Source organism: Apus apus, chromosome 1 (genome assembly GCF_020740795.1).
Source record: "Apus apus isolate bApuApu2 chromosome 1, bApuApu2.pri.cur, whole genome shotgun sequence".
Lineage (NCBI taxonomy): Eukaryota > Metazoa > Chordata > Aves > Apodiformes > Apodidae > Apus > Apus apus.
In genome coordinates this window covers 184,918,025-184,935,189 of record NC_067282.1, presented here as the reverse complement: position 1 = coordinate 184,935,189, position 17,165 = coordinate 184,918,025, and the positions used below count along the sequence as shown (strand labels likewise).

Sequence of the window (17,165 nt, the reverse complement as noted above, 5' to 3'; positions counted from 1 at the left end):
CATAAGTGGGGAGAAGACTATGCCCACTGGGTCAAATGCTTTCCCCCAAACTCTTTTTCCTGGCCCTTGGGCATCCTTTGGCCAACAAAAAATATCGCTGAGGGGGTCAGTGCCAAATATTGGCTGTGCTGCCTAATTATAGTGGGATGAAGCATGATGTAAACATGGTGGAGGCAAGTGAGATGGTGACAGGCAGCGCAGCCCCTTTTGCCTTATGTGGCCTGCAGCATGTTAGCTTCCTTCCAGTTTCCTCCTCCCAGTGAACACAGTTTTCCAAGGAGGTACTAATCAAGTCTCTGATCTTTAACCCTCTGGCTATTTTTATTCAGAATTAAAAAAAAACCAAACCAAACAAAAACACAAAACAGAGAAAAAACCCATAATAATAGAATGCGTTGTTTTGGCTTATAGTTCAGTACAGAACTACTAGCATGAAACCACTGAAACCATTCTCCACCTTGATACAAATTAGAAATTGCATTTATTATCTCCAGAAGTTGCATTTAATTTGTAACAGCCTCCAGCTTGTAGTTTCTTCCTGTTAGAAGCTGTGAATCAAAAGCAGCATGGAAGCAATGCCAGGTTTTAGAGCAACAACTCTGAACATGGTTTTACATTTTCGTTCTGTGCAAAGCTTAGTACTTTGGCAGACAGTCAATGGCTTCAGCTGACACTTCTCAATGCAAAAGGTGCAAGTTAATGAAAGACTCTGGATAAAAGGATAACCACTTCGTCACAAGCCTCATTCATAGAGCTGGGACAGGATTTCTGTTTATTCAAGCCCTGCAAATCCCTATGTCATATAAATGTGGATGTGTGGGAGGGGAAGGCTCTGATCCTCTCCTCTCCCTTTTATACACATAGCATCTCACAAGTCACTCTCACGGAGGGCTCTTGCTCTGTACTACCTTTGTAACATTTTATAGCTTTCCAAAAGAACAAGGTGGCACCGGATAGCTCTGAAGACCTTTTGGCACTAAAGAAAATGTGTGATAGTTCTGTCCCCAGGAGTCTGCTTTTCCTTTACAATTTAGTATGCCACATGTATAACTAAGGAGTCCATCTTGGGGTTCAGATCATGTATGTTCAAAGCACTTCATCATACTGAATCATAGCCAAAGATTAGTAGGGGAGGAAATAAAACAAAACAGAACAAAATAACACAAAAAGAAAACTGCATGGTTTCGTTCTCTACTGCCTGTCATAGGTTAATGAGGTGGGGAGGATGAAGACTGAGAGTCCAGGACAGGAGAACAAACACCACTCTGTGTTAAAAAAGCCAAGCAAGCAAAGGACACCACCAGGCTCCACTCATGGTCCACTCTAGTGGTCACTGGAGGTGTCCACTGCCTCAGCAGTTATGTCAGCAATTGGTGCAACCAAACTGAACAGGGACTAGGAATCAGCTCCTTGCCTGGCTGCACTTCACTGCCCTTGATATTGAACCCAATAGCTTTTTGTGTTAACTTGCTGAATTGGCACTTGCTATGACAGAGTAGTCACCACTTGGCCAACTACATCAGGCACTTGAAGTAAAGGGGTTAGAGGGCAGCAGCAGAGGTGTAGCCTTGACCATTACAGGACCCTTCAAGGATGCTGGAAAAAGTGTCAACAGAAAGCATCCAGGAAGAGAGAGTAAAAAGTAAATGGCAAGTAATTCTGCCTGTCCCAATTTCCTGGCCAGCACTCAACACAGATGAAATGGAAGCATGCACATTTTTGTTAAAGAGCGATACACATCAGAGCTATCAGCTGAGAGCCATTTCCTTGAAAAATGTACATTTCTGGCATATCATTTCCAATCTGTTTGACTGCCCAGCCCTTGAAACCTAATGAGCTTAAGATCAGTAAATCTATTTAAAGGAATGAAACTATTAGGCTTTTGCAATCAGTGCTGGACAGAAAAGCATTTCAAATGAGCTCATAGAAGGAAGAACAATCTCAACAATTATCATTCTATAAATCTAACTTCTACCTCATGTAAAATAACTGAATAAAAGGATTAAAAAAAGGAGAATCTGAGCATCTGAAATATAAAGGAAACACATGTGACAAAGAACATAAATTTCCAAGTAAATATTTCAATAAAAATCTGAGTGCATTTTAGATTATAATGGATAGCATGTCTCAAGAACTCTTGTAATAAAGGAAATTTGTCTAGACAGAACACTAACATGCAGAAGTTTTAAAAGATGGGTTGCAAGCTAACAAGTTGTCTTCCATGTTGAGAAGTCCAGTATACTGCAGCAGACAGCAATACTAAAATTATGCATCAGTAGTGATGTGAAAGAGAGAAAACATTATAAGGAAATTCCTGACACTAACTTACAGTGGATTGCAAACCTCAAAAAGCACAAAGCAATTGTGAAAAATGCTGTATCTAAAGAGATAATGTATATGGAATGAACAAAGCCAACCAACAAACCCTGGAAAAACCAAGCTAGCATAGCTGGTGAAACATCACTCAAAGGGAGGGAGACATAAAATATGAATGCACAGAGATGAGTTTGCAAGGCAACGTAGTTGTAAGAAATGCAATAACAAAAATTACATCAGATCCATTATGTCACAGAGAGGGAAGCTGCTCTGTTCTGTGGCTCATCTCGAATACTGCATTCAATTCTAGTCTAATAAGAAGTGGAAGAAATCTGGAGAGGAGTATGAGGAAGGAGAAAAAGAGATAAAGCTTTGGAAAGATGAAACATATGGTTTGACTATAGAATCATAGAATCTTAGGGGTTGGAAGGGACCTCGAAAGATCATCTAGTCCAACCCCCCCTGCTAGAGCAGGGTCACCTAGAGCACATCACACAAGAACGCATCCAGGTGGGTTTTGAATGTCTCCAGTGAAGGACACTCCACAACCTCCCTGGGCAGCCTGTTCCAGTGCTCTGTCACTCTCACAGTAAAAAATTGTTTTCGCATATTCACCTTGAACCTCCTATGCTCCAATTTCCACCCATTACCCCTTGTCCTATCACTGGTCATCACTGAGAAAAGCCTAACTCCATCTCCCTGACACTCACCCCTTACGTATTTGTAAACATTAATGACTAATACAGAATTAGATTAGAAACAAAATACGCAAGATGTTTGCTGAGAGTGCTTTCTGTTAAGGCTTTTATAAGGAGGACAGAGAAAATCATTGCAACTGTGCAGTGGGTAATACACACAAATAAGCCCTGTATTGTCTGGTGGGGAATATCTAGCTCCACAGACACGCTCAATAAACAAGATCAGGACAGCAGCGATGCACTCTCTGTGTGGGTTTTGACTTCTAGTAATTCTGGAAGGTAGTGAAGCCACAAGATACTTACTTTCCCCTGGGACATCTTGTTGATTATCCTCTGGCTGCTGGGAAACTCCCATTTTTGATAAGATAAGTGTGGCACCATCTCGTACCTTCGAAAATGCAAAAACAGGGTTGTTATCTGATAACAGTATGTGCTAATGAACCTCTTTCTTAATGCCTAAACTGCAGTTTCTGTAATCTCTGTCAGGGAAACTGGACCTATGATGAATGCTGCTCTTCAAAGGCTTCTTGGGCAACTGGCACTGCAATTCAAAACAGACTCTCTCCCCCTCCTTTAATAAGAGATCCCATCAACACCTCCTTGGAGACTACTGAAAATGCTAGAAGCATCTCCAAGACTTCAGGGGTGCCTCAATCTGGTGTGGGCACCTTTTGTAGAAAAATAGTCTTTCTAATGAAGAATTGGAACTTTCTGTTTTCTGAGGGAAAACTAACTTCTATATTTCCTAATCAGGATATCTGTTGTTAGAAAGCAATAAAGAGGATACAAAGGGAAGATAAGTGGATTGCAAATGCTTGTTAGAGTGCACAGTATGAAACCTAAAACAGACAGTACAAAAAGGTCAACATCTGCTCTCCTGACTGGGCTGTTGAACAAACCAGACCAACCCAAAATCTATTTAGCAGCAGAGAAAGGACAAAGACAATTCTCAGGGGTAGAAAGTGGTAGGGAAAAGAAGACATGAATAAAAGGAACTTTTGAATGTTCAAAGGGGAATTTGGATTTGGACTTTGCAATGATCCCATCCCTGGAAGATTATGGCCAGGTTGTACGAGGTTTTATGCAACCAGGTTTAGTGGTAGGGTTTGCTGCTCATGGCAGGGGGGTTGGAACTTGATGATCTTTAAGGTTCTTTCCAACCTTAATGATTCTATGATGAGGAAACCAAAGTGCTGACATCTGGGTTATAAGTTTTTGGTAAGATGTTGAGGCAATATGTATAGACCTAGCCTTTCGGGCTCCCAAGTTGTTACTGCCTAGGCCCAGAGGTAGAGGGCTTTTTTTTACTCTTTATGTAACACAGAGGTCTCTATAAAAAAAAAAAAAAAAAAGATTTAATTTATTACTAGAGAACAGTTAACAGATGCAAACAACTGCTTTGAAACACCTCCTTACATTATAATGCATTAGTGTGTTGATACGTTTCCATCTGCCATCTCTTTGGGATGTTAAATCCAAGTCTGAGAGGATCTGTGCAGTAGAACCTGGACGCCACTCTAAGGGGTAATTAAAATGAGAAAAATACAGTTTTTAACCATGTGTAACAATAACTACTCCAAGAATGTTTCAGTTTAGACACCCACTGATGCACTGTGAAACATTAAAAAAAGTAATTTGGCACATGCCGTGATGCGTTTTTTATTGCTTGATAGTTTGGCCTTTATTACAGAAGTTTGCCTGAATTATCTCTAACCATGCACATGACTTCTGATTATTTTCCATAGAAAGTTAAATTCCTTTGCACAGAATACTACAAATATATAGAATAAGAACTGCTCTCAGTCCAAAATACAGAAGGACTTCATATGGAATAGAAAAGGCATTTTTAAGGAATTTACTAAGATTTTCTAGAGTCCAAGAATTGCATCCTCTACTTTCAGATTCAGGCAGTCATGAAGATATTGCAAAACTATTACTTGGAGCTTTTATTAGGAGACTATTAAGCCTTTTAAGTTATGTTTGTGTTTTGTTGTTTGTTTTTTTTTTCCCCTCAAGAAGAAGGGCAATATTGAAAGCCTTCAAAGAGGAATATTTTCAGAGGCTGGGTAGCTCATAATCTCCTAAAAGTACAGCTCCTGTAAGTTCTAATTCTTTGCATAACCATCATAAAGGCAAGTCAAAATCAGTGTCAGTTTCTGAAATTGCATCATTACTTCTCCATCAGTTAATTGTCCATGCTGTCATTATCATGTTAATTAGTACCTGGGATACCCTGTCAGACATGAATACATTTGTGGTAACAGTCATTAACAGGCTCTTCACACACTAGTGACAGTACACCAAAACTTTTAACAGTCAGGGAAAAGAACTCTGTAAGAAAGCTCTCATTTTTAATGCATATTAAGATTGCTCAAAATGCTGTATTTTTGCATCCAGCTGAACATTAATTAAACATTTTTATTAAAAAAACCCCAGAAACACCCCCCTGCCCCATATATATTTATTTTATAGACAGTTTTCCAGGAAAATAGAAAATCACAGAACGTGTTTCACCTGCTTAATACAGTATCACAAGTAGCTACTTACCAAGAACTACACTCTCAGCTTTTGGCCACTGAGAACATGGCAGATTTCGATAGACTTGGTCTATTATCTTTTCCTTTACTTGTGATATAGTATCACAGTTCAACACTTTCACAGGTATGGAATCGGCTCCTCCATCTTGTACATATACATTTACTGTCTGTGATTAAAAGAATGCATGTGGTTATTAAGACAAATCAGTGCTGAATTACCTCTGAATCAGTTTCTCTGGGCTATTTTAATGCAAACTGTCTAAAAATCACTGTGCAATGATAATTGGACAGCAGCACATATTTGCAATGGCAGTATGCATTATGTGAGGGATCCTCCACTGTAAGGCAGACAACCAGCTATCATAAATTCCATCTACTTTCTCCCACTATGACAAAATAGAAAAGATTCACTCATGTTTTATATGCTACTATTACTGACTCGTGGGAAATTATTAGAGGGACACACAAGATCAAAGCAGCTGGACCACTGACTAGTTACATGCTTCTCACATAGCCTGATGACCTGGAACACAGAAGTGCACAAGTAATGCACGAGTTCCCAATGATCATTTGAGCTACACTTTGCTGAACTCCTAGAATATTATGTGCTTTTGCCTTCCCATACAATGTTTTCCTGGTTGTGGTTTTACTTCTCAAGTCGAGCGGACTATGTACATACGGTGATTTAACTCGATTCAACTGATGAGCAGTGGCTTGTTCAGCCCCCGTAACTCTACCTCCTGTGACCAGCTGTTCATTAGATATATATAAATATACACATACACACATATGTATATGCCATTTATATAATCTTTGGTGTTTGAAGACTTCAATTACTGCTTTCTGTTGTAACAATAACTCTAATAGCTCCAGGAAATCTACCTAAGCAGTTTATGGTAGTTCTAAAATAGTACTGTTTTCTGATATTATTGACATGGGGTTTTTAATTTTAAAGGGAATTTCTTGAAAGCCTATAATTTGGTAAATCTAGAGTGATTTTTTTTTTTTAAAATAGCTTTGCTATGTAAATGTCACTTTTAATACAGACAAAAGAAAATGAGTAAATGATGGCCAGGAAAGATCTCCAGAAGGAAAAAAACCCCCAGCAACCTACCAAAATAAAATAGCTGTTACTAAAAGCCTCTTTCTTTTACTAGCTGAATCAGTACAACAGCTCAGAGCCCTTGTGGATCGTTTACCAGTCAGGTGGCTTTGGAGGCCAGGCACATCCAAAGCATCACAGCTCTCAGATACATATGGTCCTGCCAACCAGAATGCCTGAATTTATCATCTCAAACCTCAGAAATAAACTTGCATGGCTGGTATTTTTAAACAGTGAAGAAAAGCTATGCCATACGGCAGTCAAATTAAACATGATTGCACTGTCCCTTGACAGAACTCTCAAACTAATAATGAGATTTCACCTTCCTTTTCCTATTAGCTTTATGGTAATTAGACATGATTTTGCTGCCGGTTCAGTATGCAGCATGTCAGTATAACCAGCGATGCAAAACAGATTCATCTTTTAAATAAGAACAATTAGAGAGCAGACAACTACTCTATACGACACTTTTCCACCATGTCTCACTTTCAGGCAGAAGTGAACCAATTAACTCATGCTTTAACCTACCTTGGTGCACAAATGCTCCCTAATGATTCAGTTACCACAACAATGTCATCATCATGCCAAAGATCCCAATAATTTACAGCAATAGTAAACCTCTTCATAATCTTTCTTCAAACATACAGATATACACGTATCTCACCATCTTCCATGCATGGACACACATAAAATAATTGTTTGATGGTAAATTTGTAAATCTGGACCAAATACTGTCATATAACTACAAAGTTATAATATTTAATATCTAGCTAGTATGCTTGTTGTGCCTACATTTGACTGCATACACAAATTTTCTGCTTTCACACTGTATTGATTTAACTTAAATGCAGACAATGTTTTGTTGTTTGTTTTTTGTTTGTTTGGTTGTTTTTTTAAAAAAGAAACAGACCAAACAAAGAATTATTGCCATTAAGTCCTATGTGATGCACAGTGCAAGTAAATTTTGTTCTCCATACACAAGAGAAAATACACCTAGCATTGCCAGTCACTGTGGTTTCTATGGGTGGCACTTTCAGATCAGACATGAAGATAACAATTCAACTAATCCTCAAAATATCAATTGAACTTAAAGCATTTCTTCTTGCCGAGAACACCCTTTTCCTCCAGGCAGCCTAGGTCACAGTCTAGTGATTCTGTGAGTGAAAGTCCTGCAGCACTCTCCTTGCATCAGCCCTCCCATCAGGATCCCTTCAAAATACACAAAGTGGTGACTTTTTTTCTTTAATTATCTTTTTTTTTACCAGGACTTAGTAAAGCGTTTTATTAAGTTTATTTTTCTACACTGCAGATATGACACTGCGTCTTTCTTAGTGGGAGGCAACCACAAATGGCTCCTAACATGTCAATAAAAGAGAAATCAGAGAGGGAAAAAATAATCCTGTGTTGATCTCTGAAGGACAGTCAGTGCATCTTTGACATTCATTATATTGTATCCTGAAGAAAACCTGCAAGACCGTCAGGAAGAGTGAAACTAGAATTTACCCTCCCCATAACAGCTAAAGAGTGGGCTGCTTCGGCTTTTTAAAACGACAGTAAATCTGTGTGCTGGAGTCTGGTTGAAAAAGTGCTGGAATTCTGTGGTATTGAACAGAATTAAGTCAAAGCAGAATTCATAAGAGAAGTGCACTATGGCACTAGTGATGAGATTCAGGAGGTGGTGGAGCTCAGACGGGGAACACCTGGGTCAGCATTGAAGCATCCAACATGGGTCTCCTGAACTGCCTGTAGAGGCAGCTTCCCCATATCACTGTAGGGAATTACTTCTTTAGGTGGAAATAAACCTCTTTCATTGGTAGTTGATACTCAGGAGAGTTTGACTCATGCAGGAACAAGTGCAGAAATAGGTTCTTAAAGTATTTTGGAGATTGCAGAGCCATCTCACAGGACTGTAGAGGAGCTCATCCTGGAATACTAGTAAAATGATTTCTAAAATGATGTTTGACATGCTGATGAGCAGCAATCACAAGGGAGAAAGACAACCCAAAGTTCAGAAATAACGTTAGTGCAAGAATTCTGCAAAAATCAATTGCAAGTTAATTTAGATGGGAAAAGGGAAGGAGCCAAACACCCTGACCACTGTTCAGACAGACTCTGAAAACGATAAGATTTACTGACATGGATTCCACAGCAGCAGGACTTGGACTCAACACTCAGAAGATACTTTATAATTCTGTTTTCCTGCTTGGAGACTTACCGTGGTCAAACTATTGACAATCCTGCCGGTGACCAGAATTTCTATTCAGATCACAGTAGTCCAGAAAAGCATGTACAGACTTCAGACTACAGGACTTAATTTTAAAAGAAAAAATGATGTTATAATACATTAACAATGCTCCACTTACCAACTGTGTATACTCTACATCATCTCCCAGTAAGCCTGTGTCATTCAGTGTATACTTGGCCTTCTTTAGTACAGCATCCACTGGGCCTTTTTCTACCTGGTGTTTGATAGCCTTAAACAATTTATAAAGAGGCTCCCCAGCATTGTCCTGTTTAAAGGAAAGGAAATGAAATACAGTAAAATGTATCCTCAATGCAGCATGTTTAAGTATTATTGATAAAAAACCCCACAGACAATAGACTTCAACTCTTACCTTGAGGTACTGATATAAACAAATAGACATCCAGTTAGACAACATTCTCTCAACAACTGTTTCAGATCTGAAAAAAACCCAACACAACCATGAGTGTGGTAAGGGTACTTAATGACAGTTTTAAAGAAAAACATTGCTTGCTTAAAATATAATATTTTCACATGCTTAACTGCATGCACTCTCCTAGTGCAATGATTTCCCTATAGAATCTTGAGAGCATGTACTTGCTTTAGGATAAGTGCTTTGTATTGCTCATCATTCCCGGGTACCTTCAGCTCATTACTGAAAAGCATGCATCCCTTCTGCAATATCTTAAATTGGGTCTGTGCTGTTAGACCTAAAAAATTAGCCCAGTTGTGCAGTTACTGGGAAATAACCTTCAGACTACAAAGCTACAATGCATACAGAGCAAGGTCTTTGGTAATTTCTTTGGGATAACAAACAGGGTTAAAACACTAGAGAAAGCCCTCACTGAATGCACAATGCAAGCTGATTATGTGTGCTCATTACAGAGATGATGTGTGGTATAAATGCTAGATCATTTTGAACAAAATTAGATTAAAAAGTAAATTAAATGTTTGGTATTGTATTTTGAAGTAAGGCAGATGTTTCAGTAATCTCAATGCAGATTCTACACTACAGTATTTGGATAAGGAAATCTTTTGCCAGCAGTCCTGCCTGTGCCTTCTACAGCTGTTCCTGGTCAGCTTGTCTTCCTAATCTGCTTGGGCGAGCCTATTTCTGACTTTCAGGGATGGTTGGCATTTTAATAAAGTCATGTGGCAGATGAAATACATTTACAGAAAACCAGAGAACTACAGAAAATATAACAATCATTCAAACCTTCTTAGCATCAGCTTTGGATTTTTGGCCACAACATACTGCTCCATGAGTTCTAAGAACAGTGTCCTCATGATGTCTGTATAGTATTCTAGTTTTCCATGTAAAGCAACTGTCAGTAAAGATGCAAAATAGACTTTAGCTCGAGCAGAGAACTCCCTTTGGTTTTCCAGTGTGTGAATAAACTGAAACAGAAAACAAATGTAAAATCAAGTCAGATGACAGGTTTCTGAAGAACCTCAACACTTGTCTGCACTAAGAAGACAAGCAATATTATTTTAATATTAATCAAAGTTTTCAGAAGTTTGAAAAAAATTATTTATAAGAAGATGTCGCCTGTATTTTTTTTAGATACACAGTGTATTGGACAAACCCAAGGAATGCTTATATACTTTAACTGAAGCCTTATATAAAAAGGATGCTTTAATTAAATGAAAAAAAGTCTAATGTGACAATTTTTTAAAAGAGAAAATCAACTCCCATCTCCCTCAAATTCCCCATCCTTTCACATCAAATTACAAAGACACTAATCTAAGTACACCTGGGAATGCGTGCTCATCTGCCATAAACCATAATGCTGCCATTAACTAGCTCAGCACTGGAGCCTCATTTAAAAAAGAGAACAAGATAGAAGCCTAAATCTATATTTAGGTGCCTGACAATCAGCCTCAGTTTTTGAGAGTGAGCAATTAGAAGTCTCTTCCGAGCTACTGTGAGCACTCTTCAGTCTTGATGAATAGGCCACTTGAGGAGTCTCTGCCTCTCTGGGACAGAGATCCAGCAGATGGCTGCCCGCAGGTGACTCCTGTGATGAACCAGGATGGAATCAACATTCTCCAATCATGTTTCTTAAAAGGCTAAAACAAACTTGTAACAGCATTTTTTTATGCCAGTTTGGATAATGTGTGATTTCCCACAGCCACTGCAATGTTGATTAACTCCATACTGTGTGACCTGGCACAGAAATATGATCTTGCCTCTCCGTTCCACCAGGAAAGCTCGGTCTGTGATGACTGCAGTGGTTGTTGTGGAACCAGAATCATACGAAAATAACTTATTTTTAATAATTTTGGATCAGTTGTGCTTGCAAACCTACTGTCTTGTACACACTAGCTAAGAGATAAGGTAAATTGACTTCAGTACTCACATTGATGAGAAATGATTTGCTATTGAGGAGGTTGGAGAACTGGTTCAAAGCCTGCTCGACAGTCTGCCGCCTGGCCTCGGGAATATCCAGCTTCCCTGTAATCATCACATCTTTCTCTCCGTCTTTGGATGGCAAGAAGAAGACTCTGTCCGTGTAGGTTTTGTAGTCCAGTACTGGAATTCCAGCTTCATTGATATCATTTGTCTGATCCTCCATCTCTATCATTAGATCTGGAATATGCAATACAGTTTAAAGGCTTATTTTAAAAAAGCCTGCACCATTATCTTGTAATGGAGAAAAAGCAACTCAACACCAAAAATTCTATTTCATCTTACATTTTCTCTTGTTTTTTTTACCCACTATCCCATTAACTATGATCACAGCTAATCCTGTGGTGACAGGAGGACAACTGCCTTTAGCACATATGATTTTCTTGTTGCTACCTACCTGAAAAAGGGCATTAATGGATGTCTGGGGAAGTTAATATATACAAATGTAGGATTGTAGCACAGAGCAAAAACAACCTCACTGCAATGCTGTTTTCTTGTTTGTTGTTGTGTTTGTTTTTTTAAAAATGTATATTCTCTTTCCTCTGACTCTAGGTAGTAATAAAAGTTATTTTAAAAAACACAGAGCAATCGAGGAAAGAAAGATTTATGTGTAAAGCCTGCCAATTTAATTGGAAGGAAGGGGACAGTAGGAAGAAGGTGGTTAAATGTTTCATTGAGATTGATGGAAACTCTTCTGTGGGACTCAAGAGCTTCTGAAGTTCTTAAAAGGAACAACGAAGGGAAACATCTTTTGGAGCAGCTATTCTAGTTGAAGGCTTTCCAATTACTCAATATTGCTGACTGACTGGAATACCATGTTAATTAATATAGAGACCTATTGTCAGAGCAATTTTGTTACTCCTATTCATTCATTTACCTCATTTTTTTATAGGATGAGGCAAAGCTGAGGGAGAAAGTGTCTTGTGCTTTCCAGTTTCATGGTACTTGTACTTCCTCCCTGATGTCCCTTTCCTTGCCTATCTTTGGTCCCACGTATTTTAGACTGCCTGCACTTGGTGCTGTTGACATTACAGTTTCACAGTATGGATCCAGAACATGTTTTGACTTCAGTGTTTCATTTGAACTGTCAGCCAAGGTGGATGAAGCTTAGGGAACTGGATTACTCCTTGGATGTACATTCTACTTCCCCAGCCTTTGTGCTTGGTGGACCAGAGGAAACCTTCAACCCAACATGCAGCAGGAGCCTGTAGCTCACTACTAGGACTGTCAGCAAGACAAAGGAAAGTTCTCCTTTCAGAAATGGGTATGAAGTTTCATGGGAGATGTGGCAAAGAGGCTGTTAACCTTGATTGATCTTCTCACAGTTCAAAATGCAGTTTGAAATGAAGCCCATCTGGGCATAGTTCTGGATTCAAACATTTGCTTTGGTTTGTGTCCAGAACCTGGAAGGAGTCAGTTTTCCAGAGAAAGCAAGCTGGTACAAGAACAGAACATACTGTCCCAGAAATGCCAGAAAAACAGGACTGGGAAAGGCTTCCAGCATGGCCAAAATCAGTCAGAAACCCCAAGCTTCTTAAATGAATTTCAAACTCTACCTTGAAATTGCTGCTTTTTCAATCCTGTTTTTTAGCCACTGTCAATATGAGATAATCTATTTCTCTTTAGAAATAATACATGTGGTTTGTTTTTACTTTTTTAGTTAAGATTATTTCAACATGACCCAACAGCAAGTATAATTCAGATAATGACATTTCATGGTCATATTACCATGACATTTCATGGTAATAATTTAGGCCAATATTTGCAATGTTTGCACTCAGATGTCTAATTCAAGCCTCGCAATAAGTAGTTTAAACATGTAGAAATGCTGAGCTTTTGCACCTCCTGCTGCCTTCCCTGGGATGATCCCTCTACATTTACACAGAACAATTAGCTAGTTCCTCAAATCAAGCCTAAGGTTTTCCCAGGACAAACAGGGCAAAATGCTATTTCTTTCCTGTGAGTTTGCCAGATTATCCCTTTGTATGCTGATTGCTGCAAATAAATTCTGCAGCTCTGAAAACAGTTTTTAGTGTGCATACTTGGCACATACTGCCATTGTGCTAAATACTAAGTGCACAGTTAGCCACTGTAAAACATTCTTTCTTCTGTATCAATGGTCACTCACATTAATGGCTTAACCCCAATCTCAACTAGTTTCTATTTCTCAGTTGCTAACTCTGTGCTTCCATTCAACTAAATCTATCCATTCCCTTTAATAACCTCAGCTCCCTATTTTATTTATGGCTTTCATATATAATAGCAAAGTATCTTTTATATGTCAATGTCAGTGATCAAGACTACTAAGATTGACTAATTATTTGTTCCCAGAAGACAGTTTCAACAAGCTGAAACAATTACTCCAGCCCAACTTCTGACTGCTCAAGAGAACCCACGGGAGTGCAAATATCTGCTGTACCTGTGAATTCCTTCTTGCACCGGTCTCTGACACTCTCCTCCAGGCCTTCAAGTTGTGATTTAATTTTTTCATACTCTCGTTCTGCTTGTTGGCTCTTGCGTCTTTAAGGAACAGAGGTAAGTTTTTAAAAGAAAATACAAAGTGCAAAAGTAAAGAATTTGCAACAGCTCTGAGTGGGAAGCCAAAGGACTGGAGGACATTTCACTGGTTTTGATTTATTTTTGAACACTGGCAGCAGAAGCAGAGATGAGGAGAACAGCAACAGTGGACCAGGCCTTCATTCTGTGTAAATCAACCTGGCACCATGATGGGCCTGCTGCTTCAAAATACGCTTGGGCCAGTGATTTAAGATCCAATAAACAGTAGCTACAAATGCTTTCAATCACATATAAGCAGAGACTCAATTTGTATGTACTGAACAAAGGATTGCTTGTGACATGTCCTGCACTGGCGCTGAGACACTCAGTGTGTCTGGGACCAAACTGAGAAGGCTGCAAGAGGACCACAAGAACATCAGTGGTGTACAGCACGTCCTTCAGCATTTCTTCGCTATATTGATAGGCACCATAAGAGTAGAATCCAACCCCTCCTGAGGGAGAGTATGAGGCCCTCATTACTAACCTTAAAATGGGGCTAAGTAGGTCTTAAGTGCAATACAGACATTGTTCTGGCCCTTTGTGAACCCTGAATTTCATCATTAACCATGAAATTTGTGTGTGGGGAACACTTATCTCAGCCAGAAAGGCCAGAATGACCCCTCAGCCAAATTTGTCAGTGTAAATGCTGATGGATAGGTATACAGAACTAGCTATCTCCTTCACAAGAGGCACTTGAGCTGCCATTTCAAGAATGTATGTGTGCAACTCAGTCTGCAGTTGTGTGCTTGGGCAAGCCTGGGACCAATTGTTGTGCTTATGTATAAAGGATGGGCTGGGCTGACAGACACCAAGGAATTTGGTGTGTGTGAGAGGAATAAATTGGTGCTTATACATATTTACAGCTGTAACTGCCTTTCTTGACTCGGCAGCTCTTAAAAAAGACAAAGATAATTTCTGTAGACAGAGCAGAAAACAAGCAGGTAGTACCTTGAAAGATTTAGGACATCAAACCCCATAATTAAAGGAACCTACCTGTAACAGATGATAGAAACGATGATGATTCCTATCATAGGAATAAGTACAAGTGGCAATATAAGATTCAGTGGGATGTCACTCACACGTGTATCATATTCCACCCTTCCAAGGACCCATTCCCGGAGTCCAAATTTCACCTAATTAGATAATCACAGACATTTGCCTCAAAAACTGTAAATCAACAGTGCTCACTTCTCAGCTGCACTCTGAATTCTTAGTAATTCTCAAAATAAGTGAATTTCTGCCTCAAACTGCCAAACAAAGGAAATATTTCTTAATATTTTATACTGAATTTAGGTCACTAAGACTTTATTTCACGAAGTAGTTTTATTTTGCTTACCAGAGTAAGAAAAATCCCCAGCCTGTCTAGCTACAATTTTACATTCCTATGTCATGAAGGCAGAAGGCATTTGGCAGCCTGGTACCTCTCTTTATGCGTGACCTTTTCTAGACAGCAAGTAGAAGGTGGAGGAAGAAAGAACTGTAAGGAGTTTCTTCATGGCACTACAACAACTTTGGAAAACAAATTACTTCAAATAAGAAGCACTATATCTATGTCACTTACACATGACAATAAAGTGTATTAAAAAGGCAACCTACAATGAATTCAGGAAGGTTATTGATGGTATCTCTCTTCTGCCGTTTCTTTGGTTGAGGCTGTACTTCTGGTGGTTCACAATATAAGTCTGTTTCAGTTAGTGTTTTTATGTTGCAAGGCTCATCACCCACAAAAGCCTGGGCCTCGTCTATTGTCATGGCTTTGTTCAGGTTACTGCCCTAGACAGAAGATACAAGGCTAAGTCATCATCACAAAGTCTTGGGAGACAGGAAGTCCTGAGCTGCAGCTCTCCATGTGGATAATTTTTAGCAGCAGTGTACAGAAGAGCTGAGTGTTTGGGAATTATGCAATTCCCCCCCTTTCCTTCCAGGGCTGAGAAGAGATGTCCTATTCAGTCCTTGGGAGCTCTCTGGCAAAGGGCATTTCCTGCATCAGCAGGAGAGAGCATCCCCAGGAAACCTGAAGGCTAGGAAGATAACAACGATCTCTGAGAAGGAGGAGGAAAGGGGAGCTGGCAATGTTCATCATCTAGCAGAGTAAGGGAGTCTACCAAGCATTTGGAGTATGGTACCAAACAGCTGTTAATGGTTCAAGAAAGGAAGCAAAAGTTCCATACAAACTTCAAGGACAAAACGAGCAACCTCCACCTTGTGAAGTTTACCTTCGCATTAATAAGTTTATTGACTTGTTTTTTGATGCCATCTGTGAAGTTTTCAAATGTTGGGTCTGCAACATAGGCAAAAGAGTGGCTCTCATTTTTCACAACCAAACTATAATGATCCATTAGAATAATAGTGGTAATGTTATAGTTTTCTGGGTCTTCCAGTATTGGTGGGGAAGAAAAAACCACTGTGGTTTCATTGAGTCTTCTAACAAGCTCTCCTTCAAACTGTAGGAAACAAGAACATGCACATTTTAGAGTTTGACTAATTCCTGTACATAACAGTTAGCAATTTTAGACTGTAGAAATAAGGCCACTGGATTTATGTCCTTGCCATATGGCAAAAATAACTTTCTGAAAAGAAAATTAAAGATGGGAATAAATTGTTGATTCATTATGTTCTAGCCGCTTCCAGCAGAAAAATCTTAAGCTACAGATCAGTTTCCATTGCCTCCAAATTCTGTGTCTCTAGACTCAACTGGGATAATATTACTAAACTGTTCTAAGATTAAGAGGTTAGCATGGCAGCTTTAATCCAGGTCATCTTCTTTACCATTAAGTATCTTGGGTAGATTCTTCTCTACCAACACTATAAAATACCCTGCTGATATTCAATACAATTACTAAGTGAAATTTTGGGTTTAAATTTACCAATTGTGAACCAACTACTTAAGGTAACAACTCAGTTAACCTGTCTTCCATCCCCGATGACACAACTGTTTTTATCATAGAAACTCCTTCAGTCATTCAGTAACATCAACCACAGACAACAAACCTAGTAAGAACCTGCAATATTTCTTCTATCACCACTTCAGTTTCTCACTTTGAAAATTGCAATTTGATAGCTTCTCCCCCATATTTCTGATATTGCCATATAAGTGGAAGTGAAGCAAAAGATTAGAATACTTTCTAGTATTAACCAAGAATGTGTGCTGTATGAAATGCCAAGAAAGGGGCTAAGAAATGTCGATGAACACCATCAAGAATGCTTAACAGACTTTAAGACTGTTGTGGGAGTTAAGTTTATCACAATAAATATATCTCTCAGTTTTCCTCTTCAAATTCTTTAAGGATAAGGTTCTGATGGA

General features: G+C 39.0%; 1 protein-coding gene across 3 annotated transcripts in view; it reads right to left on the bottom strand.

Annotated features, from left to right (window-relative positions):
* The window catches only part of PLXNB2 (plexin B2), a 261,344-nt gene that overhangs the window by 13,108 nt on the left and 231,071 nt on the right, over positions 1-17,165 (bottom strand). For all 3 annotated transcript variants that reach the window (XM_051623011.1, XM_051623020.1, XM_051623030.1), the window contains 11 exons: positions 16,078-16,305; positions 15,458-15,634; positions 14,855-14,994; positions 13,725-13,825; positions 11,256-11,485; positions 10,112-10,293; positions 9,269-9,335; positions 9,017-9,163; positions 5,562-5,718; positions 4,431-4,531; positions 3,318-3,402 (listed from right to left, as the gene is read on the bottom strand). In XM_051623011.1, coding sequence (XP_051478971.1) covers positions 3,318-3,402; positions 4,431-4,531; positions 5,562-5,718; positions 9,017-9,163; positions 9,269-9,335; positions 10,112-10,293; positions 11,256-11,485; positions 13,725-13,825; positions 14,855-14,994; positions 15,458-15,634; positions 16,078-16,305 — 1,615 coding nt within the window. The remainder of the gene's footprint in view (positions 1-3,317; positions 3,403-4,430; positions 4,532-5,561; positions 5,719-9,016; positions 9,164-9,268; positions 9,336-10,111; positions 10,294-11,255; positions 11,486-13,724; positions 13,826-14,854; positions 14,995-15,457; positions 15,635-16,077; positions 16,306-17,165) is intronic.